We start from the raw sequence: 16,391 nt of genomic DNA, 5'->3' as shown, positions 1-16,391 counted from the left end.
GAGGGCTTGTAGGCCTGTTGTAAGGCAGGTCCTCACCAGACATCACCGGCAACAACGTTGCCTATGGGCACAAACCCACCGTCGCTGGATCATTCAGGACTTGCAAAAGGTGCTCTTCACTGACGAGTCACGGTTTTGTCTCACCAGGGGTGATGGTCGGAATCGCGTTTATCGTCGAAAGAATGAGCCTTTGGAGGTGGAGGGTCCGTCACGGTCTGGGGCAGTGTTCTGCCATGGCCAGCGAAGAGCCCGGATCTCAATCCGATTGAGCAAGTCTGGGACCTGTGGGATCGGAGAGTGAGGGCTAGGGCCATTCCCCCCAGAAATGTCCGGGAACTTGCAGGTGCCTTGGTGGAAGAGTGGGGTAACATCTCACAGCAAGAACTGACAAATCTGGTGCAGTCCATGAGGAGGAGATGCACTGCAGTACTTAATGCAGCTGGTGGCCACACCAGATACTGACTGTTACTTTTGACCCCCCCTCTTTGTTCAGGGACAGATTATTCAATTTCTGTTTGTCACATGTCTGTGGAACTTGTTCAGTTTATGTCTCAGTTGTTGAATCTTATGTTATTTACACATGTTAAGTTTGCTGAAAATAAACGCAGTTGACAGTGAGAGGATGTTTATTTCTTTTTTTGAGTTGGACAGTTTTTTGTGTTTTGGGAACATATCTTTTGTGATGTCCCCACAATGTTTCCACCAGACTCTTCCCACAACCTAATGAAACATTCTGGAAACTTTTAAAGAACAGATAAAATGTGTTCTGGGAACATTCTTGCAACATCAGGCGAATGTTTTATACATCATTGTATAATAATTTTTGTGTTATGAGAACATCTACCGCAACCTAACGAATGTTCTGGGAACTTTCACAGAACCAATTTTGGTTTGCTGGGAAAACATTAACACTCGGCTCACGAGTGGCGCAGCGTTCTAAGGCACTGCATCTCAGTACTAGAGGTGTCATTACAGGCCCTGGATTGATTCCAACATTCTTTGAATGTTTTTGGGATGTTATCACGCTAATGTTAGATACAACCCTAACTAGAACTTCATGGTAAACTTAGCTAATGTTCTGGGAATGTTCCCAGTTTGCTGGGAGGTTTGAGTCACTTGGTGTTCATCGTGTGAGAGTGGGATAGGGGTGATGGGTTAATTCACCTCATGGTTGTCGTTAGAACCGTTCTCCATGGTAACCTCATCAAAGGTCTTCACACTTGCTGGACGGATCTTAATGTTCCTGAAAGGAAAAATTTTCCAAAGTCAGATCCTAATGTAGGAAAAATGTCCCAGCCAGAGAAATCCAAGATTATACAGGCGCCAAAAAGCATAGAAAAAACAAAATAATCGGGAACATAATCAATTCAGTCAACAATTACATAGTGTCGGGGGAATTGATCTTTAAAAATAAACCCTATTTTCTTGGCTTTCCAACACAGAGAGAGAATCAAATAACTGCTTAATTCAGCTTAAGGGATAACTGACATTAAAGCATTTTAATACATTCTCAATAAACCCACTCGTAAGACCTATGAAAATACGAGGGTTTAACAAATATTATTTTAAGTGGACATAAATCCTGGTGCAGGATCTGTGGTTTGGGAGGAAAATCTTTGAAGGGGCCACAATGCTTTGGGCTCCCTCACCATCAGACTGCCAGGGTATATAGTTCTCATCCCAATCTTTATCAGGTCTTTCATTGTCCTCAAGCAGATCTACTTGCACTTCTTTAAGAGTAAGTACACGACCGGCCAAGCAAAGCATATGTAAAGAAAATGGAGTGTGCTTTGGACAATGTACTGAATAAAGAGTGGGGAAATTATTGGTTGTTATCTTAACACTCAGTTCAGTTAAAATAACACAGCTTTAAAGATAAATTAAAGTTACCATTAAGCCAAGATGCCCATGGAGATATTACATTTCACTGTTTAAATTTCTCTATTAAATGGTATATAAAGAACATAGACTTACGGCAGAATTATTCAAATAAGCGCTCTTCAATATGTATATCGCTGAAGCGTTACAGATTGCGTGATATACATTTTAAGATCATTTCCCATTGAGCCGACTTATGCAGGGTTTTCCGCGAATGCAGTCTCTGCTAAGGCCTTTAAATTTCAATCACGCTGTAATGCTGAACTTCCACAATGCAGATTGAATACAGCCCTAAATTGCAATACAATCAATGTGAGAACCTTATTCAATACTGTTGTGAGCCACAGGTGTGAGTGTGATCTTGTGTGTTAGGTTGAGGGTAATATCTCTGTTAGGTTGAGGGTAATATAGCTAGCTGGGTAATGTAGTGTACTGACTGGCCAGCTGACAGACTCATCCTTCTTACCAGGTGCTCCCTGAGTCGCGGTAAGAGAGTGGCCTGGTGTTGGTCTCCTCTGACAGGGCCGTGTTGGAGGGGTCTCCCTCCTTAGACAGCAGGGCTGCTATAGGGATGTAATGCTTTCCCTCCTGAATGGACAGAAAGAGGAGAGAACACAACATGTCAGACCAGAGGCCTAGCTTGCAGCTATCATAGACCAGAGGCATAGCTAGCAACTATCATAGACCATAGGCCTAGCTAGCAGCTATCATAGACCAGAGGCCTAGCTAGCAGCTATCATAGACCAGAGGCCTAGCTAACTGCTATCATAGACCAAAGGCCTAGCTAACTGCTATCATAGACAGAGGCCTAGCTAACTGCTATCATAGACGAGAGGCCTAGCTAGCAGCTATCATAAACCAGAGGCCTAGCTACCTGCTATCATAGCATGACGGAAAGCACAGGTGTGTGATAAGCGTGTGAAGCTTAGGGAGATTTGAGCTTGATACTGTTCGTGTGCTTCACAAAAATCCATCCAGGACTAGCAGGGAATGTTGCCAAAGAAACCAAGGTCATGCCTAATAAATCCAATGTGGAATGTCTGAGGAAGGGGTGATGATGCTGGTGGAGACAACATCGCTGACTGGCCTGTAAAGGAATTAGTCTGTATGTAACAGACCTATATTAATGAAAGGGTTTGAAATCCTCCCTGTTCAGCTCTTTTCTGTACTGTCAGGATGGGGTCCCATGAGGTTGGTTTTCAGCGAGAGTGATCTGTAATGTTATAAAGTGTTTTAATTCTGTGGTTTTATTCTGATGGGAGGTCTGGCCTGCTATCCTCTCTTTACTATCCCCACCACTGTCGGATCTCATTTTAGTCCTGTCTGTGTGTGTCTGAGTTAATGAACTATCTGGACCTGGGCCCAGTTGCATAAAACATTTTAAGTGTTACCTAAGGGAATTGTTTAATGACGTTGCATAGAGCCCCTCAAATATTTCCTTAGGTAAGGGCATACTTAAGGGGTTTTACGGTAGTTTCAAGGCATGTATGGCAGAAAGAGTACCTGGTTACCATGGATACAGCCTGAAATCGCATGTATTTTGTGAGATGGCAAAATAGTACTTCTACAATCAAGACAGGATAACCAAATTGATTCAGAAGATAATAAAGCATGTTTCTTGTAGGGATTTCTTCTCTCAACTTGTTTCTATTACTTTCTACCACGTCAAGCGAATTTACAGAGAAGCTAGCTGTCTAAGCAGCTACTATAGCTCTGGAGCCATGGGTAGTGCACCTTCCATTGTTTAGCTAAGTAGCTAACTGTTAGCTAACTAGCTAGCTGGTTGATGTTTTCCTTTTGAAACCAGGGCAGAGGAAAGCAAGATTCACCTCCATACTGAATGAAGCACCCTTAACCTTTTCACTTCATTTAGGGGGAAATGCACCTTACAATGTTTTGTGCAACTGACTTAAAGTTAAGGAAACTTTAAGTTAAAATGAAAGCTCACTTAGGGTGTTTTGCTTTATGCAACCGGGCCCTGTACCTTACGTCTGGGAGAGAGGTGAAACTGGGAGCGTGGCTTTAACTGCCTGTTCAGGGGCAGAACGACAGATTTGTACCATGTCAGCTCGGGGGTTTGAACTTGCAACCTTCACGGTTACTAGCGCTCTAACCACTAGGCTACCCTGCCGCCCCACATTTAGATGTGTTCAATCTGGTCATCTTTCAGCTGGTGGTTTGGGCTGGTGATGAAGAGTGATGGTAATGTGAACGCGGATTTAGTCAGTGTCAGATCACATCTGTAATCCTCCAGACCTTTGAGGAGGATCTGTCATTGTTTACGATAAAAAGTGATCCTCCTCATTCCCTGCTGGGTTTGGGATGTTTCCATTGTCATAAATGGCCATTGTGCTCAAGTTCTCCAATGTCAAATCCTCCCCAAATGTACAGCCTCCCTCCCACATATACTACTGCTGCACTAAATTGACCACATTGCGAATACCTTAATACAGAGCTTATGATATTGCGTCATATTAGTATTACTGTTGTTTTTCCTACAGTTTTGAAGTGCGGTTCCTCTTACGCGCCAGCTACTTTTTCAAAGGGAGCCGAGGGGGGGGGGGGGGGTGTTGAGTGTGACTTCCCCTCCAAGTTCCCGTGAGCACCCCCCTGGGCCAGACCCCTTCACATCATCTACAGTCTGTACTGCTTTACACAGAGGAGCCTGAATAGTTGCAATTTGTGTGAGTCACCATCCAGAACCAGGGACTAATTTCATTGATAAAAGTGGTTTTGTAAGGACAATGTGGCTCAAGTACTTCACTGGGTTTTAGCTTAAGTGGTTTTGAGCTATTTGCCTAAACTTGACTTACTTAAACCCTTTTAGTCCGTGAGGAGCATACGTCCTCCACAAATGTTCTCCTCCACACTGTTTTGGCTCTTGCCTCAGCTACAGACATTTACTGGTCAGTAGAAAAACAGTACGTCACACAAGCCTTAAGCACTTAGATGAAACAAGGCCCTATCCACAACTCTGCTGACCTCTGATCTCCAGGTCACCTTGAACCTGGTCTTCATCATGTGACACACCTTAACCCTTCATGGGTTCAACCACCTTCACCTAGTCACTCATTTCAGATTAGTGGTACCCTCACGGGTGGAAGGAATGATAGAACAATGCCATGGGGATCTTACCTGCTGTACGCTGGCCTGTAGCAGGTCTCCTAGTCTCTCCACCAGTTCAGTGAAGGTTGGCCGGTCTCCTGGCTCAGCCTGCCAGCAGTCCAACATGGTCTGGTATCTGAGGGAAAATACACATCATGTCATTATGCTGGCTCGCAAATGCACATCAATAACAAAGACACACTGTGTAGCTATACTGTTGAGCTAAACTCAAATAAATGATGGTAATAACATGATAATCGCAAGTATTCACATCCATATGGGTTGCTAGGCTTGCTTCGCTCTGCAGTGCCTTGAGAAATTTAACCATAAGGCAAACAATACTCAATCTTTTACAATCAGGAGTGTTTTGACATTCATAGAAACCCAATACTCTCCTCCTCCACCAGACAGTGTGTGTGGACGCTGACTGACACGAGAGATGACCTGTAGAGAGATGACCTGTAGCTGGCATTCACCCAAATCAACTGTCATCTACAATACTCATATACCAAATATTCCATTTTCCAATGGTCATCTGGTCTCTGGGGCTGTATTTCGTTCCCTAGGTCTCGGTGTGAACATTAGGAACCCCCGCCCCTCAGCTCTTTGACGAGCTGTCAGCGTCTCTGCCCATGTGGGAAGACTCAGGGCCGTGATGTGCTGTGTTTTCACTGCAGCAGTGGCCTGTAATAATGGCCGACTCGGACGTGGAGGAATTCAGAGACGGAGCGCCGGCCGCTGCTGCTGTTTAAATCAAACCCCATAGCCAGCGTGGTGAACGAGCTCGGCCCGGGGTGTTGATGAATCCCTAGCTCGCTTCACACTATGGAGCGCGGCCCCCAAACGCAGAGGCCCTTACGTAAACACAGCCAGGTGCCCATTAGCTCCATTATGTTCCTCTGATTGGCACCAGATTGAGTCAATTTGAGTTTGGAGAAAATTACAGTAAAAAGCAGATGGTCCATTACGCCCTCGATCCTCCCCCATACCCTCGCCTTTTGCCCTCTCCATCTGTGTTTGTATTCAGGACACCTAGACCTTGGCTTGGCGAGATGTCTCCTCTCCCCTCTGTGCAGTGGAGATTGGCTGGAGGAAGCGGCTGGGCTGTGATTCCCATGTTCATGAGTGTCCTTGGCCAGGTGGAGGGACTCGTAACATCCTCAGTGACAGGATGGAAGCCCAGAGTAGACCACCATGGCCCACATGGCCAACACATCAAGAGGAGGGGATGTAGACAGCATTGTGGACAGCACAATTTCAACCCTGCTTCCTGTCTGCTTCGTAATGGGAAAAAATTGGTTCCACCCCTCTTCTGTCTCTTTAGGGAATACGCTGCCGTGGGGGGCCATTGTGGTGGTACGAATTCCAAAGTCCACTTCTCTCTTCCCTGCAGGAAAGCTGTGGGACGTTGGGAGGTGGACATCCGTTTTTCTTGATTCCTGCGTCTTGAGGAGTGTCTTCCACATTCTGATGAGGATGCATCAGATCGGAGCGCCGTTAGGCTGATGGAGGAAGTGGACCTTTCAATCTTCTAAACGGAGGGACACATTCCTGATGAGCCAGTGCAGCAGCAGCAGGGTAGATTTACCACCCCATATCGCCCGGCCCTACGGCCCCTTTCATCATCCACATAACGGGGGGTTGGGGTCAAGGTCAGGGGCTCTGGATCCCAGACTCCCACACACATGATCAACATCAGGCCTGGGAGGCTCTGAGGAGAAGTGTGGGAGACAGGGGGGTATTACCCCTGTAGAATAGAGTGCGTACCGCTCCCCTGCTTCCCATTTAAACTGATATCAGCAGGTTGTAGTTCATGGTTCCTTGGCATGAGATTAGCAGAGTGTTATCTGCTCTCTCTATCTTAATTCGGTCAATGGAGCACTTTGCTTTGAACCAGAATTGAAAGGATCTTAGAGAGGAGAACTTGGCACCAGTGGGTCTGACTGGATCTACAGAGCTGCTATTTAGTTCTATTCCCAGTCCCCATGCTCTAAGACTCCAGTCTGGATCATATTTTTGCAGGTCAACTCCAATCACCATCTCCCATGTCTCCGTGATACATCCATTCAATTGGCTGCAGTTGGCACAAGATGTTTAAAACATTCTGGACATCCCGGTGGTAAAAGGTTATAAAACATAAGTACAGGATTGATCCTTTCCAAATGAATAAGACAGAGGGAGTTTAACTCCACCACGCTTTGTCACAAATGAAATCCAAACGCTACGCACAGAGAGACACACACACACACACACACACATAGCAGAATGTGAGATAGATTGAGAGCAGTGCTCAGGATGTGAGAGCGAGGGGTCCGTTGAGAGTAGGTTGTAAACTCGCAGGGTTGGGTGCGTTACTTTCTAACTGTAATCTGTTACAGTTGCTAGTTACATATTCAAAATTGTAATTAGTAACGTAATTTTTGGATGACAAAAACTCTGTAACATAATCTGATTTCTTTCAGTTACTTTTAGATGACTTTACCCATAAGAGGCAATATTACCAATTGAAAAACATCTATTGCGGGATACATCAGTGTTAGAGTTTACATAGATGGCCTTAAATGGATGTTGCATGTTATTTTATGGGTTGGTTATGTAGGATTTTTCAAACCCATTGCTTTCTACTACAGATAATAATATATTAGCTAGGTAATATCTTTACATTAAAATCCAAAGTCTGTCAGATTTACAGTCATTCCAATTAATTTAACACACCTTGATCTTCAAGAATTGGAAATAAAATAATAAATAACATAATTTGGGGCGTGCTTATATTTAGACTATTTCACACATGTTCAAGTGTGTATTAATGCACGTGTGAATTGGACATGTGTTTTTTGCATATCACACTCTCCCTGAGACACCCTCGGAGAGTGGGATCACAACCAGGGTCTGGAGCAATTAAGGTTATGTGCCGTGCTCAGAGGCACATAGACCTATTTTCACCTTGTTGTCTTGGGGATTCTAACTAGTCTGACCTTTCGGTTACTGGCCTAACTTTCTAACTGCTAGGATACCTGCCACTACCTGGAAATATAGATTAGCCAAATTGTTTTACCGGAGCATAACCCAAAAACGAAAGACTAATTATACCACTCTGTTTATGATTTTGTTGTCATGGAGCGAGTTTTCCCAAACTCAGTCCTGGGGCACTCCCCTAGGAGCATGCTTTTTTTTGTTGTCCTAGCACTACACAGCTGATTCAAATAATCAAAGCTTGATGATGAGTTGGTTCATTCAAATCAGCTATGTTATGCTAGGGCAAAAAAATAAAATATGCCCCCAGGGGGGCCCAGGACCGAGTTTGGGAAACCCTATCATGGAGGACTGATTGGGCTCATTGCTTCAAGTTGAAAAAGAAATGCTGCTCTCATGAAGTGGCATGCTTTGAGCAGTACTGATATCTCAATCATTTGCAGCTGTTGAAATCTATCAAAAGTGTGCGAGTTTGAGCATTTGTCCATTAGGCCTATGGATATTCAAAAAATGATATCAGCAAGAATTAGATTGAGCAATGAAAGCCCCACTCGTTGTCTTCTTAAATGAAACTTGTTGTTGACACTGTGGAGCACAATACCACGGAGGAGTTTAGAAGGGAGGAACTCCCTCAAACTTTAATTCCATAGGCTGGGATCCGCACTATGCAGCTGTTGCAAAAGCGCATTTTTAACTGTCTGTCCACTGGTTGCAAAAACAATGATTGATAGGCAGCTTAAACTTCTTGAATTCAACCATTATTGGGTTAAAATACACTTTTGTGAACAGTCATCCACAACAACCACAATTTGCAAGGCGCAAAAAATAGCTAAATGAGAAAGGAGCAGAGTGATCCAGATCTTTGCACTATGTACAGTCAAAGTCAGAAGTTTACATACACTTAGGTTGGAATCATTAAAACTCGTTTTTCAACCACTCCACACATTTCTTGTTAACAAACTATAGTTTTGGCAAGTCGGTTAGGACATCTACTTTGTGCATGACACAAGTAATTTTTCCAACAATTGTTTGTTGGAGGTGTACCTGTGGATGTATTTCAAGGCCTACCTTCAAACACAGTGCCTCTTTGCTTGACATCATGGGAAAATCAAAAGAAATCAGCCAAGAAATTTTAGACCTCCACAACGCTGGTTCATCCTTGGGAGCAATTTCCAAATTTCCAATTTACTAGGATTAAATGTCAGGAATTGTGAAAAACTGAGTTCAAATGTATTTGGCTAAGGTGTATACTTCCGACTTCAAGTGTAGACACTATATCAATAATAAGTGATATCTGTATCGGCTACACTCTTTGAAAAAAGGGTTCCAAAAGGGTTCTATCCCCAAAGGAGAAGCCTTTTTGGTTCCAGGTAGAACTCTTTTGGGTCCCATGTTGAACCTTCTGTGGAAAGGCTTCTACATGGAACCCCAAAAGGGTCCTACCTGGAACCAGAAGGGGTTCTCCTGTGGGGACAGTCGAAGGACCATTTTTGGTTGTAGTGAGCATCTTCTTGTTCTAAGAGTGTACACCATTGCTGTCGTCCTTACCTCCAAGCCTTGTATAAAGTGTATGTATAATCTTTGGACGCCGACAGCAGTCGTAAGACATTAGTCAAAAAAAGGCTATTCCTTCTCTTTTCACTCGATCCATCAAACGCATTTTGTGAGTCATCATAAAGGTCTCTGACTTGTGGTCACACTTGCTCAGGCGGAACAAACAAAAATGTTTGTCTTTTTCAATTACGATCTTGTCTCATCGCTGCAACTCCCCAATGGGCTCGGGACAGGTCGAGTCATGCATCCGTGACCCGCCAAACCGCGCTCCTTAACACCCGCCCGCTGCACCAATATGTCGGCGGAATCACCGCTCAATTGACAGCCGAAGTCAGCCTGCAGGTGCCCTACCCGCCATAAGGAGTCACTAGAGCATGATGAGCCAAGTAAAGACCCCCCAGAGAGGAGCAGAGTGATCCACTTGTTAACAAACTATAGTTTTGGCAAGTCGGTTTGGACATCTACTTTGTGCATGACACAAGCCATTTTTCTAAGAGATTCCTGGTCTTGGCCAGTTGTGACACAGCCTGGGATCGAACCCGGGTCTGTAGTGCGATGCAGTGCCATAGACCACTGTGCCACTCGGGAGGCCAATATTTTCCCTTTTCTCAATGTTGATTTGAATGTCATTGAGAAAACAGAAAGGTGTCATAGGTTCCTTTCTGAATTTAAAAGTAATCCTAGAAGTAATCATCTAGTTTTTCAAAAGTATCTGTAATCTGATTACAATATTTTTGCTGGTAACGTAACAGATTACAGCTGCAGTTAAAAAAAAAAACAGTTACATGTAATCCATTACTCCCCAACCCTGTAAACTCGGACGTGTGCCATAGCCTGGGACAGTGAGTGAGAGAGCCCCAGGACATAGTCCTCCCTGCTGAGAAGCCACCCAGTCACCTCATAACGGCAACAACAACCCCAGATCCCCCTGTCCAGTGACCTCATTAAGGCAACAACCCCAGCTCCTCCTGTTCAGTCCACCTCTCTGCTAGACTAACAGCACTGACACCACAGGGGCAGGAGAAACCACCCTAGACTCCCCCAAAGATATTCTGTTTCAGCAGCACCGTCCACATCTGCCCTGCATCTGATCCCCCTTGTGTGGACAAGGGAGGGGAGTCTCCCGACCCTTGCTCTCATTACCCTGTGTCCAGCTACCCCCTGGCCACTCCCCACTCCCACAGTCTTTAATGTGGGGCTCAATTACGACCGCATCGATGTCAGTCCGAAAACGGATCCGCACCTCACCGCCCACCACACCCCTCGGTTAACTGCCAATCAGCAGCACCTGTCTCCCCTCCACATTCAGAGCTGGATTACCCATGATGCCTATCAAGCCCTGTCACTCATTCAAACGAATGAAGGAGCAGATACAAGGCCTCTTTTCAGCTCCAGTATATCGATATGGGAGGCTTTTCTTTACTGCCCTCTAATGTGTTGCCCTGAGTAAGAGTACCTGGTGGATAATTACCCTCAGGAGAGTTTGGGGGATACGTTGAGAGGACTAGAGGCATGCTTCGGGGTCTTTACAAGTTTCACGAGCCAAGGGAGCTCGATGCATTATGCACTGCCAAGAGGTGAGAGAGCTTTCTGTCACGGGCCACTCAAACTGCCATTCAAACTGCAAGTGTAGTCCTTTTTTTGCCCTGAGTTAGAGGATGAGATTGGGGTTTGTATGTTAAGTAATGGAGTAACAAAGATCGCTTGATCCTTACATTTCAGAGGAGGAGTATTCCGGAGCTCTCATCCTGGTCCCTTCCTTCAGTCGGCAGCAGAAGTCCTCGTCGATGTGTAAGCCGGGATACGGAGAGGCACCTGGGGGGTGGGGGGGGATTTATCAGACACTTCAATCTCCCACACAGAGAGGGCCCAGATACTTTACACAGATTAGACAAGAAAGCTTCATAAACAGTCAGTTAAGACCTTGCACATGGACAATGTCATGACTCTCCTCTCGACAACAATGATATTATACACTGAATAACATCTAGAGACAGCAATATGATTTAATTGGACTATTGGGGCTGAAGTAAGACTCTTTCTAGAATAATTAGAATTTATGCTGGGCTCAGCCGAAACGAAAACAATAATACATGACTAAGCCAACTTGTATCAAATATACAATCCAGTTGGGGTTTTGGAAAATATTGCCCACGCCATCTAATCCATAAAAATGTCCAGACTCATGAACCAATATTTTCATGTACCCGACTGACATCCCTGACACAATATCAGATAGCATCGAAAGCTCCAGAGCACTATGTCGGTACGATGTACCATCTACTAGTACGCCATGTTATACTTTCTCTTCATCACGTCAACCGAACACACTATGTAAATAGGCAGATTACCACGTAACACATGTTTAACACAGAAACCGAAGTGTAGATGAAGGTTTGGCACCTAAACTAACAAGACGGTGAAATCCAAAAACACAAGACAAAACTCAAGCTACTAGACTGTGGGTCACGTTGCGATATGCAGGTTCCAGCACCATGGGACTGCAGCAAACTTTTGACCTCTAAACACCTATCTGTATCAGATTGGCAGACTTGAGTGTTTGAAAAAAAATGTGCAGTTGTTTTCGTGTCCTAATTTATCTTTCTGAGACCATGTTAACACCACCCAGATGTGTGAGTGAGTGAGTGGTTCTTTGAAGGTATCAGTGTCTGTGGTTCTGTGTGTGTGTGTGGTTCTGACAGAGAAAGATTACGGGAGAGTGAGAGAGAAAGAAAGAGAGCGAGAAAGAAAGAGAGCTAGAAAGAAAGAAAGAGAGAGAGAGAAAGAAAAAGAGAGAGAGAGATAGAGCAAGAGAGAGAAAGAACGAGTGTTTGAATGCCGAAAATGATTGGCTTCATGGCAGAGGTTGAAGTGTAGATGCCCAATGAATCCAAAAGCCCTGAATCGATGTACTGTTCTTTCCTTACACTTTTGTCACATTTACTCTGAATGTTGTCCTTGCTACCTATGGTGACATTTGAGCATACAACATGTCATGTGGAGTCTTGCTATAGAACAGCTAGGCCGGGTGTGGTGCACGGTGCATAGGCAGTCATGGACCGACATACAATGGCATCTTGAAGGTGGCAGTGGTTTCACAGCAGGGGCAAACATTTACATTGATCGGCTGCTTGGTTACACGGCGTTTGCATTGCCAGCTGGAAAGGCAACGGCCGACTTAAATGGAAGGTATTCTTTCTTTTTAATGGCCCTTGCCTGTGATAGAATTCACAGTCCAAGTTCACTAATGTTTTTGCAGGAGCAGCATGAAAATAGTTTTCTCAAGCTGACAATGCACCCCTGTTTGTCCCAGAGGCACAATTACGCAGCAGCAGAAGCCAGCTATGACCCAGTGCATCTGGAGGATCTGCATGGCTGGGGGCACCTTGCCTCGCCTGGCTAGCTGACTGGAGACTAGTCTCCTCGCTGAACCTTGCTGGCTGATGACAGAACGAAACCTCTCCCTCCTTTGGAAGGAATACTGCACGCCGTGTGCAACATTGTAAGATTATGTGTGCAAATAATTATACAGACAATAGTTTTTTTCAAACTATTTTGTGACTATTTGATTTAAAAAAAAACTAATTATAAGCAGCAACATTTGTACTGAGTATCATCAAAAATAGCCTCATAAGAATTCTCTGATAGAAATCTATTACAGGCCAGAAAAGATCAGTGTACACCAAAGCAGTCTGTTTGCAGTTTCATTAACAATCCTAAAACAGTAGTCCTTGTGGGTGGGGTCCAGCGAAATGAAGGCAGTTATACCATTTTAAAAACATTACAATACATTCACAACAGATTTCACAACTCATTAAGTGTGTCCCCTCTGGCCCCTACTCTACTACCACATATCTACAACACAAAATCCATGTGTACGTGTGTGTATAGTGCGTATGTTATCGTGTGTGTGTATGCATGTGTCTGAGGGACTAGAAGGCATGGTGAGTCATTCCTGGTATGTATATTTACCCAGAGAGAAGATCTCCCACATCAGAACTCCAAAGGACCACACATCGCTCTGAGTGGTGTAGATCTTGTCAAAAATGGCCTCGGGCGCCATCCACTTGAGGGGCAGTCTGGCCTGTGAGGGGAGAGATGGAGATAAGAGACGACAGCTCTTTTAAATCAGTATCTCATCTCACCTGTGTGACTGGCTGTCTCATCAATACCATCAATAACCGACCTGTCACATCTGAGGAGAAGCAGAAGGGCTTGTTGAGTAAAGTAGGGTAAATGCCATCATGGCATAGTACTACCAAACATCCTCAACAACCAAACGTCCTCTAGTCTATGCAGACAGACACGTTTATTACATTTTCAGACAAAACAGTGAAATCTGCCCAGAATATCTGCCATTTCCCAGATTTCCTGCATTTATTCAATTCCTCTTTTGTTTTTGCCAAGTCGGTAGTAACAGAACACGTGTTCTGGTTCTTTTCCATCAAGCTGAGTGTTTTTGAATGCCGCTCTCTCTCACACAACAGGCGATAATCGACGTCAAGTCGTTGGTGGGTTTCATCACGTGTAATTGACTTATTATGTCAGATGAATAGTAGCACAGCATAGCATTGTAAAAAAGATCAGATTGCTGTTCATACTTACATCTCCTTTGCGAATGTAGTCTGGGTCTTTGTAGATGTCTCTGGCCAGTCCAAAATCGCATATCTTCACAACATTATTCTCAGACAGTAGGATGTTTCTTGCAGCCAGATCACGATGAATACACTAACAAAATAAAATAAAACATCCAGTTAGATTAGGATTGACATCGATGCATGACTTTACATGAACGTTTGAGTTATGTGGACATATCTCAAGTTACGATTCAGCCTAATGTGATAAAGCATGGCTAGGACTATTTCCTGACCATGTGACCTGATAGGAAACACTCAATGCCCTGTGCATGTCAGCTAAGACAACCATATGGAACAGTCATCAATTGTATTCGGAATGAGAAGTGTTCCATACCTAGGTTAAAGCCTTCACTCTAATATTGACAACAATGGGTTCACTAATTAGTACCATCCGCTCTCGCAGAGCTTGTGACAGACCTTTAAATCTGAATGAGTTTTAGACTGATTATAGCCAATAGACTCGCAAGGAACATAGTGTTCTATGAATAAAATATGTGAACAAAACAACTTCCCCAGCTGTCAAAATACAACAGCCTTTTATTAAATCTAAAGTCAACTGGACTGAATAAAGCTTTATAAACTGGTATTAGATTAATACCCAACATGTGTGTCACAAGACTACCTTTAGCAAAGTATTTTGATAGCGTAATTTGCCTGGAGGAGGTGCATACCTTGCGTGAAGCCAGGAACTCCATGCCTTTTGCAACTTGGAAAATGTAGCAAATCAAATCTTCCATTGTCAGCACTCTCTTGTACAGATCCTCTGGCTCTGAGGGTAAAACGGACCATAAAGTGGAAATGAATACAAACTATTTTCATGAACGTGATTTAGTACGGTGTAACGCGTACAGTGAGCTCCAAAAGTTTTGGCATGAAATGATATGATACAATGACTATAAGGTTAAAGTGCAGACTGTCAGATTTTATTTGATGGTATTTTCTTTATCCATATTAGGTGAACCGTTTAGAAGTGACAGCACTTTTTGTACATAGTCCCCCATTTTAATGGAGCAAAAGTATTGGGACAAATTCACATATATGTCTATCAAAGTAGACAAAAGTTAAAATAAAACATTGAAATATACAAATAAATAATAAATAAATTGGTTCCACAGTCCTAGCACGCAATTATCACATTTGTCACATCAAGCTTGAGACTTTACAATTTTTTATGCATTTGCAGTTTGTTTTGGTTGTGTTTCAGATTATTTTGTGCCCAATGGAAATTAATGGTAAATAATCTATTGTGTCATTTTGAAGTCACTATTATTGTAAATAAGAATATACTTCTACATTCATGTGGATGCTACCCTTATTACGGATAATCCTGAATGAATCGTGAAAAATGGTGAGTGAGAAAATTACAGAGGCATAAATATCATACCCACCCAAAAATGCTAACCTCCCCTGTTATTGTCATGGTGAGAGGTTAGCATGTCTTGGGGGTATGATATAAAACGCTATCCTCCCCTGTTATTGTCATGGTGAGAGGTTAGCATGTCTTGGGGGTATGATATAAAATGCTAACCTCCCCTGTTATTGTCATGGTGAGAGGTTAGCATGTTTTGGGGGTATGATATAAAATGCTAACCTCCCCTGTTATTGTCATGGTGAGAGGTTAGCATGTCTTGGGGGTATGATATAAAATGCTAACCTCCCCTGTTATTGTCATGGTGAGAGGTTAGCATGTCTTGGGGGTATGATATAAAATGCTAACCTCCCCTGTTATTGTCATGGAACAGGCAAACAGTCAGGACAGAGGAGGATGTCAACAGAGGCCTCCTCCTCCACTCCTCCTTTTCCTCTCAGCCCGGGGTTCCTGTCCTATCGATTTAATTTATGAATAGGAGGAGGAAACGTCCTATCAGGCCCAGGGAAGAAAACAATCAGGGGGCATGGGAGTGTGGGTGGAGGTGAGAGGGAAGGGTGAAGGGGGCGGTGAGGGGAAGGAAGACGCTGTTGGCTCATTTAGTTTACCTTCCTCCTCTTCCTCTGAGTCGCAGTAGCTCTTATCTTCCACAAAGCCGGAGCTGGCCGAGCTTCCGGTGCTGGCCACGCTCTCCAGGCGCCGCTTGATGAGCTCGCTTAGGTCACAGCCCGACCCCGACGTCACCACCTTACCGTCCTGGCTCTGACATACGAGACACACACCAGATCAAAAATACAGATGCAAACCTTGAGTCACTTTAGAAAACGGTTCTTCTGACAATCTGGGGTTTTCCTATTAGGTTGAGAAATGTA

General features: G+C 44.0%; 1 protein-coding gene across 1 annotated transcript in view; it reads right to left on the bottom strand.

The window, feature by feature from the left end:
• Positions 1-16,391, bottom strand: part of LOC139391159 (vascular endothelial growth factor receptor kdr-like) — an 80,240-nt gene that overhangs the window by 9,498 nt on the left and 54,351 nt on the right. Inside the window, exons 21-28 of the mRNA XM_071138720.1 lie at positions 16,128-16,281; positions 14,822-14,919; positions 14,119-14,241; positions 13,486-13,597; positions 11,229-11,328; positions 5,014-5,119; positions 2,345-2,466; positions 1,165-1,243 (exon numbers count right to left, since the gene is read on the bottom strand). Of these exons, the coding sequence (XP_070994821.1) occupies positions 1,165-1,243; positions 2,345-2,466; positions 5,014-5,119; positions 11,229-11,328; positions 13,486-13,597; positions 14,119-14,241; positions 14,822-14,919; positions 16,128-16,281 (894 nt within the window). The remainder of the gene's footprint in view (positions 1-1,164; positions 1,244-2,344; positions 2,467-5,013; positions 5,120-11,228; positions 11,329-13,485; positions 13,598-14,118; positions 14,242-14,821; positions 14,920-16,127; positions 16,282-16,391) is intronic.

The sequence above is a fragment of the Oncorhynchus clarkii genome, chromosome 31, assembly GCF_045791955.1.
Source record: "Oncorhynchus clarkii lewisi isolate Uvic-CL-2024 chromosome 31, UVic_Ocla_1.0, whole genome shotgun sequence".
In the NCBI taxonomy this organism is placed as follows: domain Eukaryota; kingdom Metazoa; phylum Chordata; class Actinopteri; order Salmoniformes; family Salmonidae; genus Oncorhynchus; species Oncorhynchus clarkii.
Note: the sequence above shows the minus strand (reverse complement) of the source record. Positions and strands in the feature narration are given on the sequence as shown.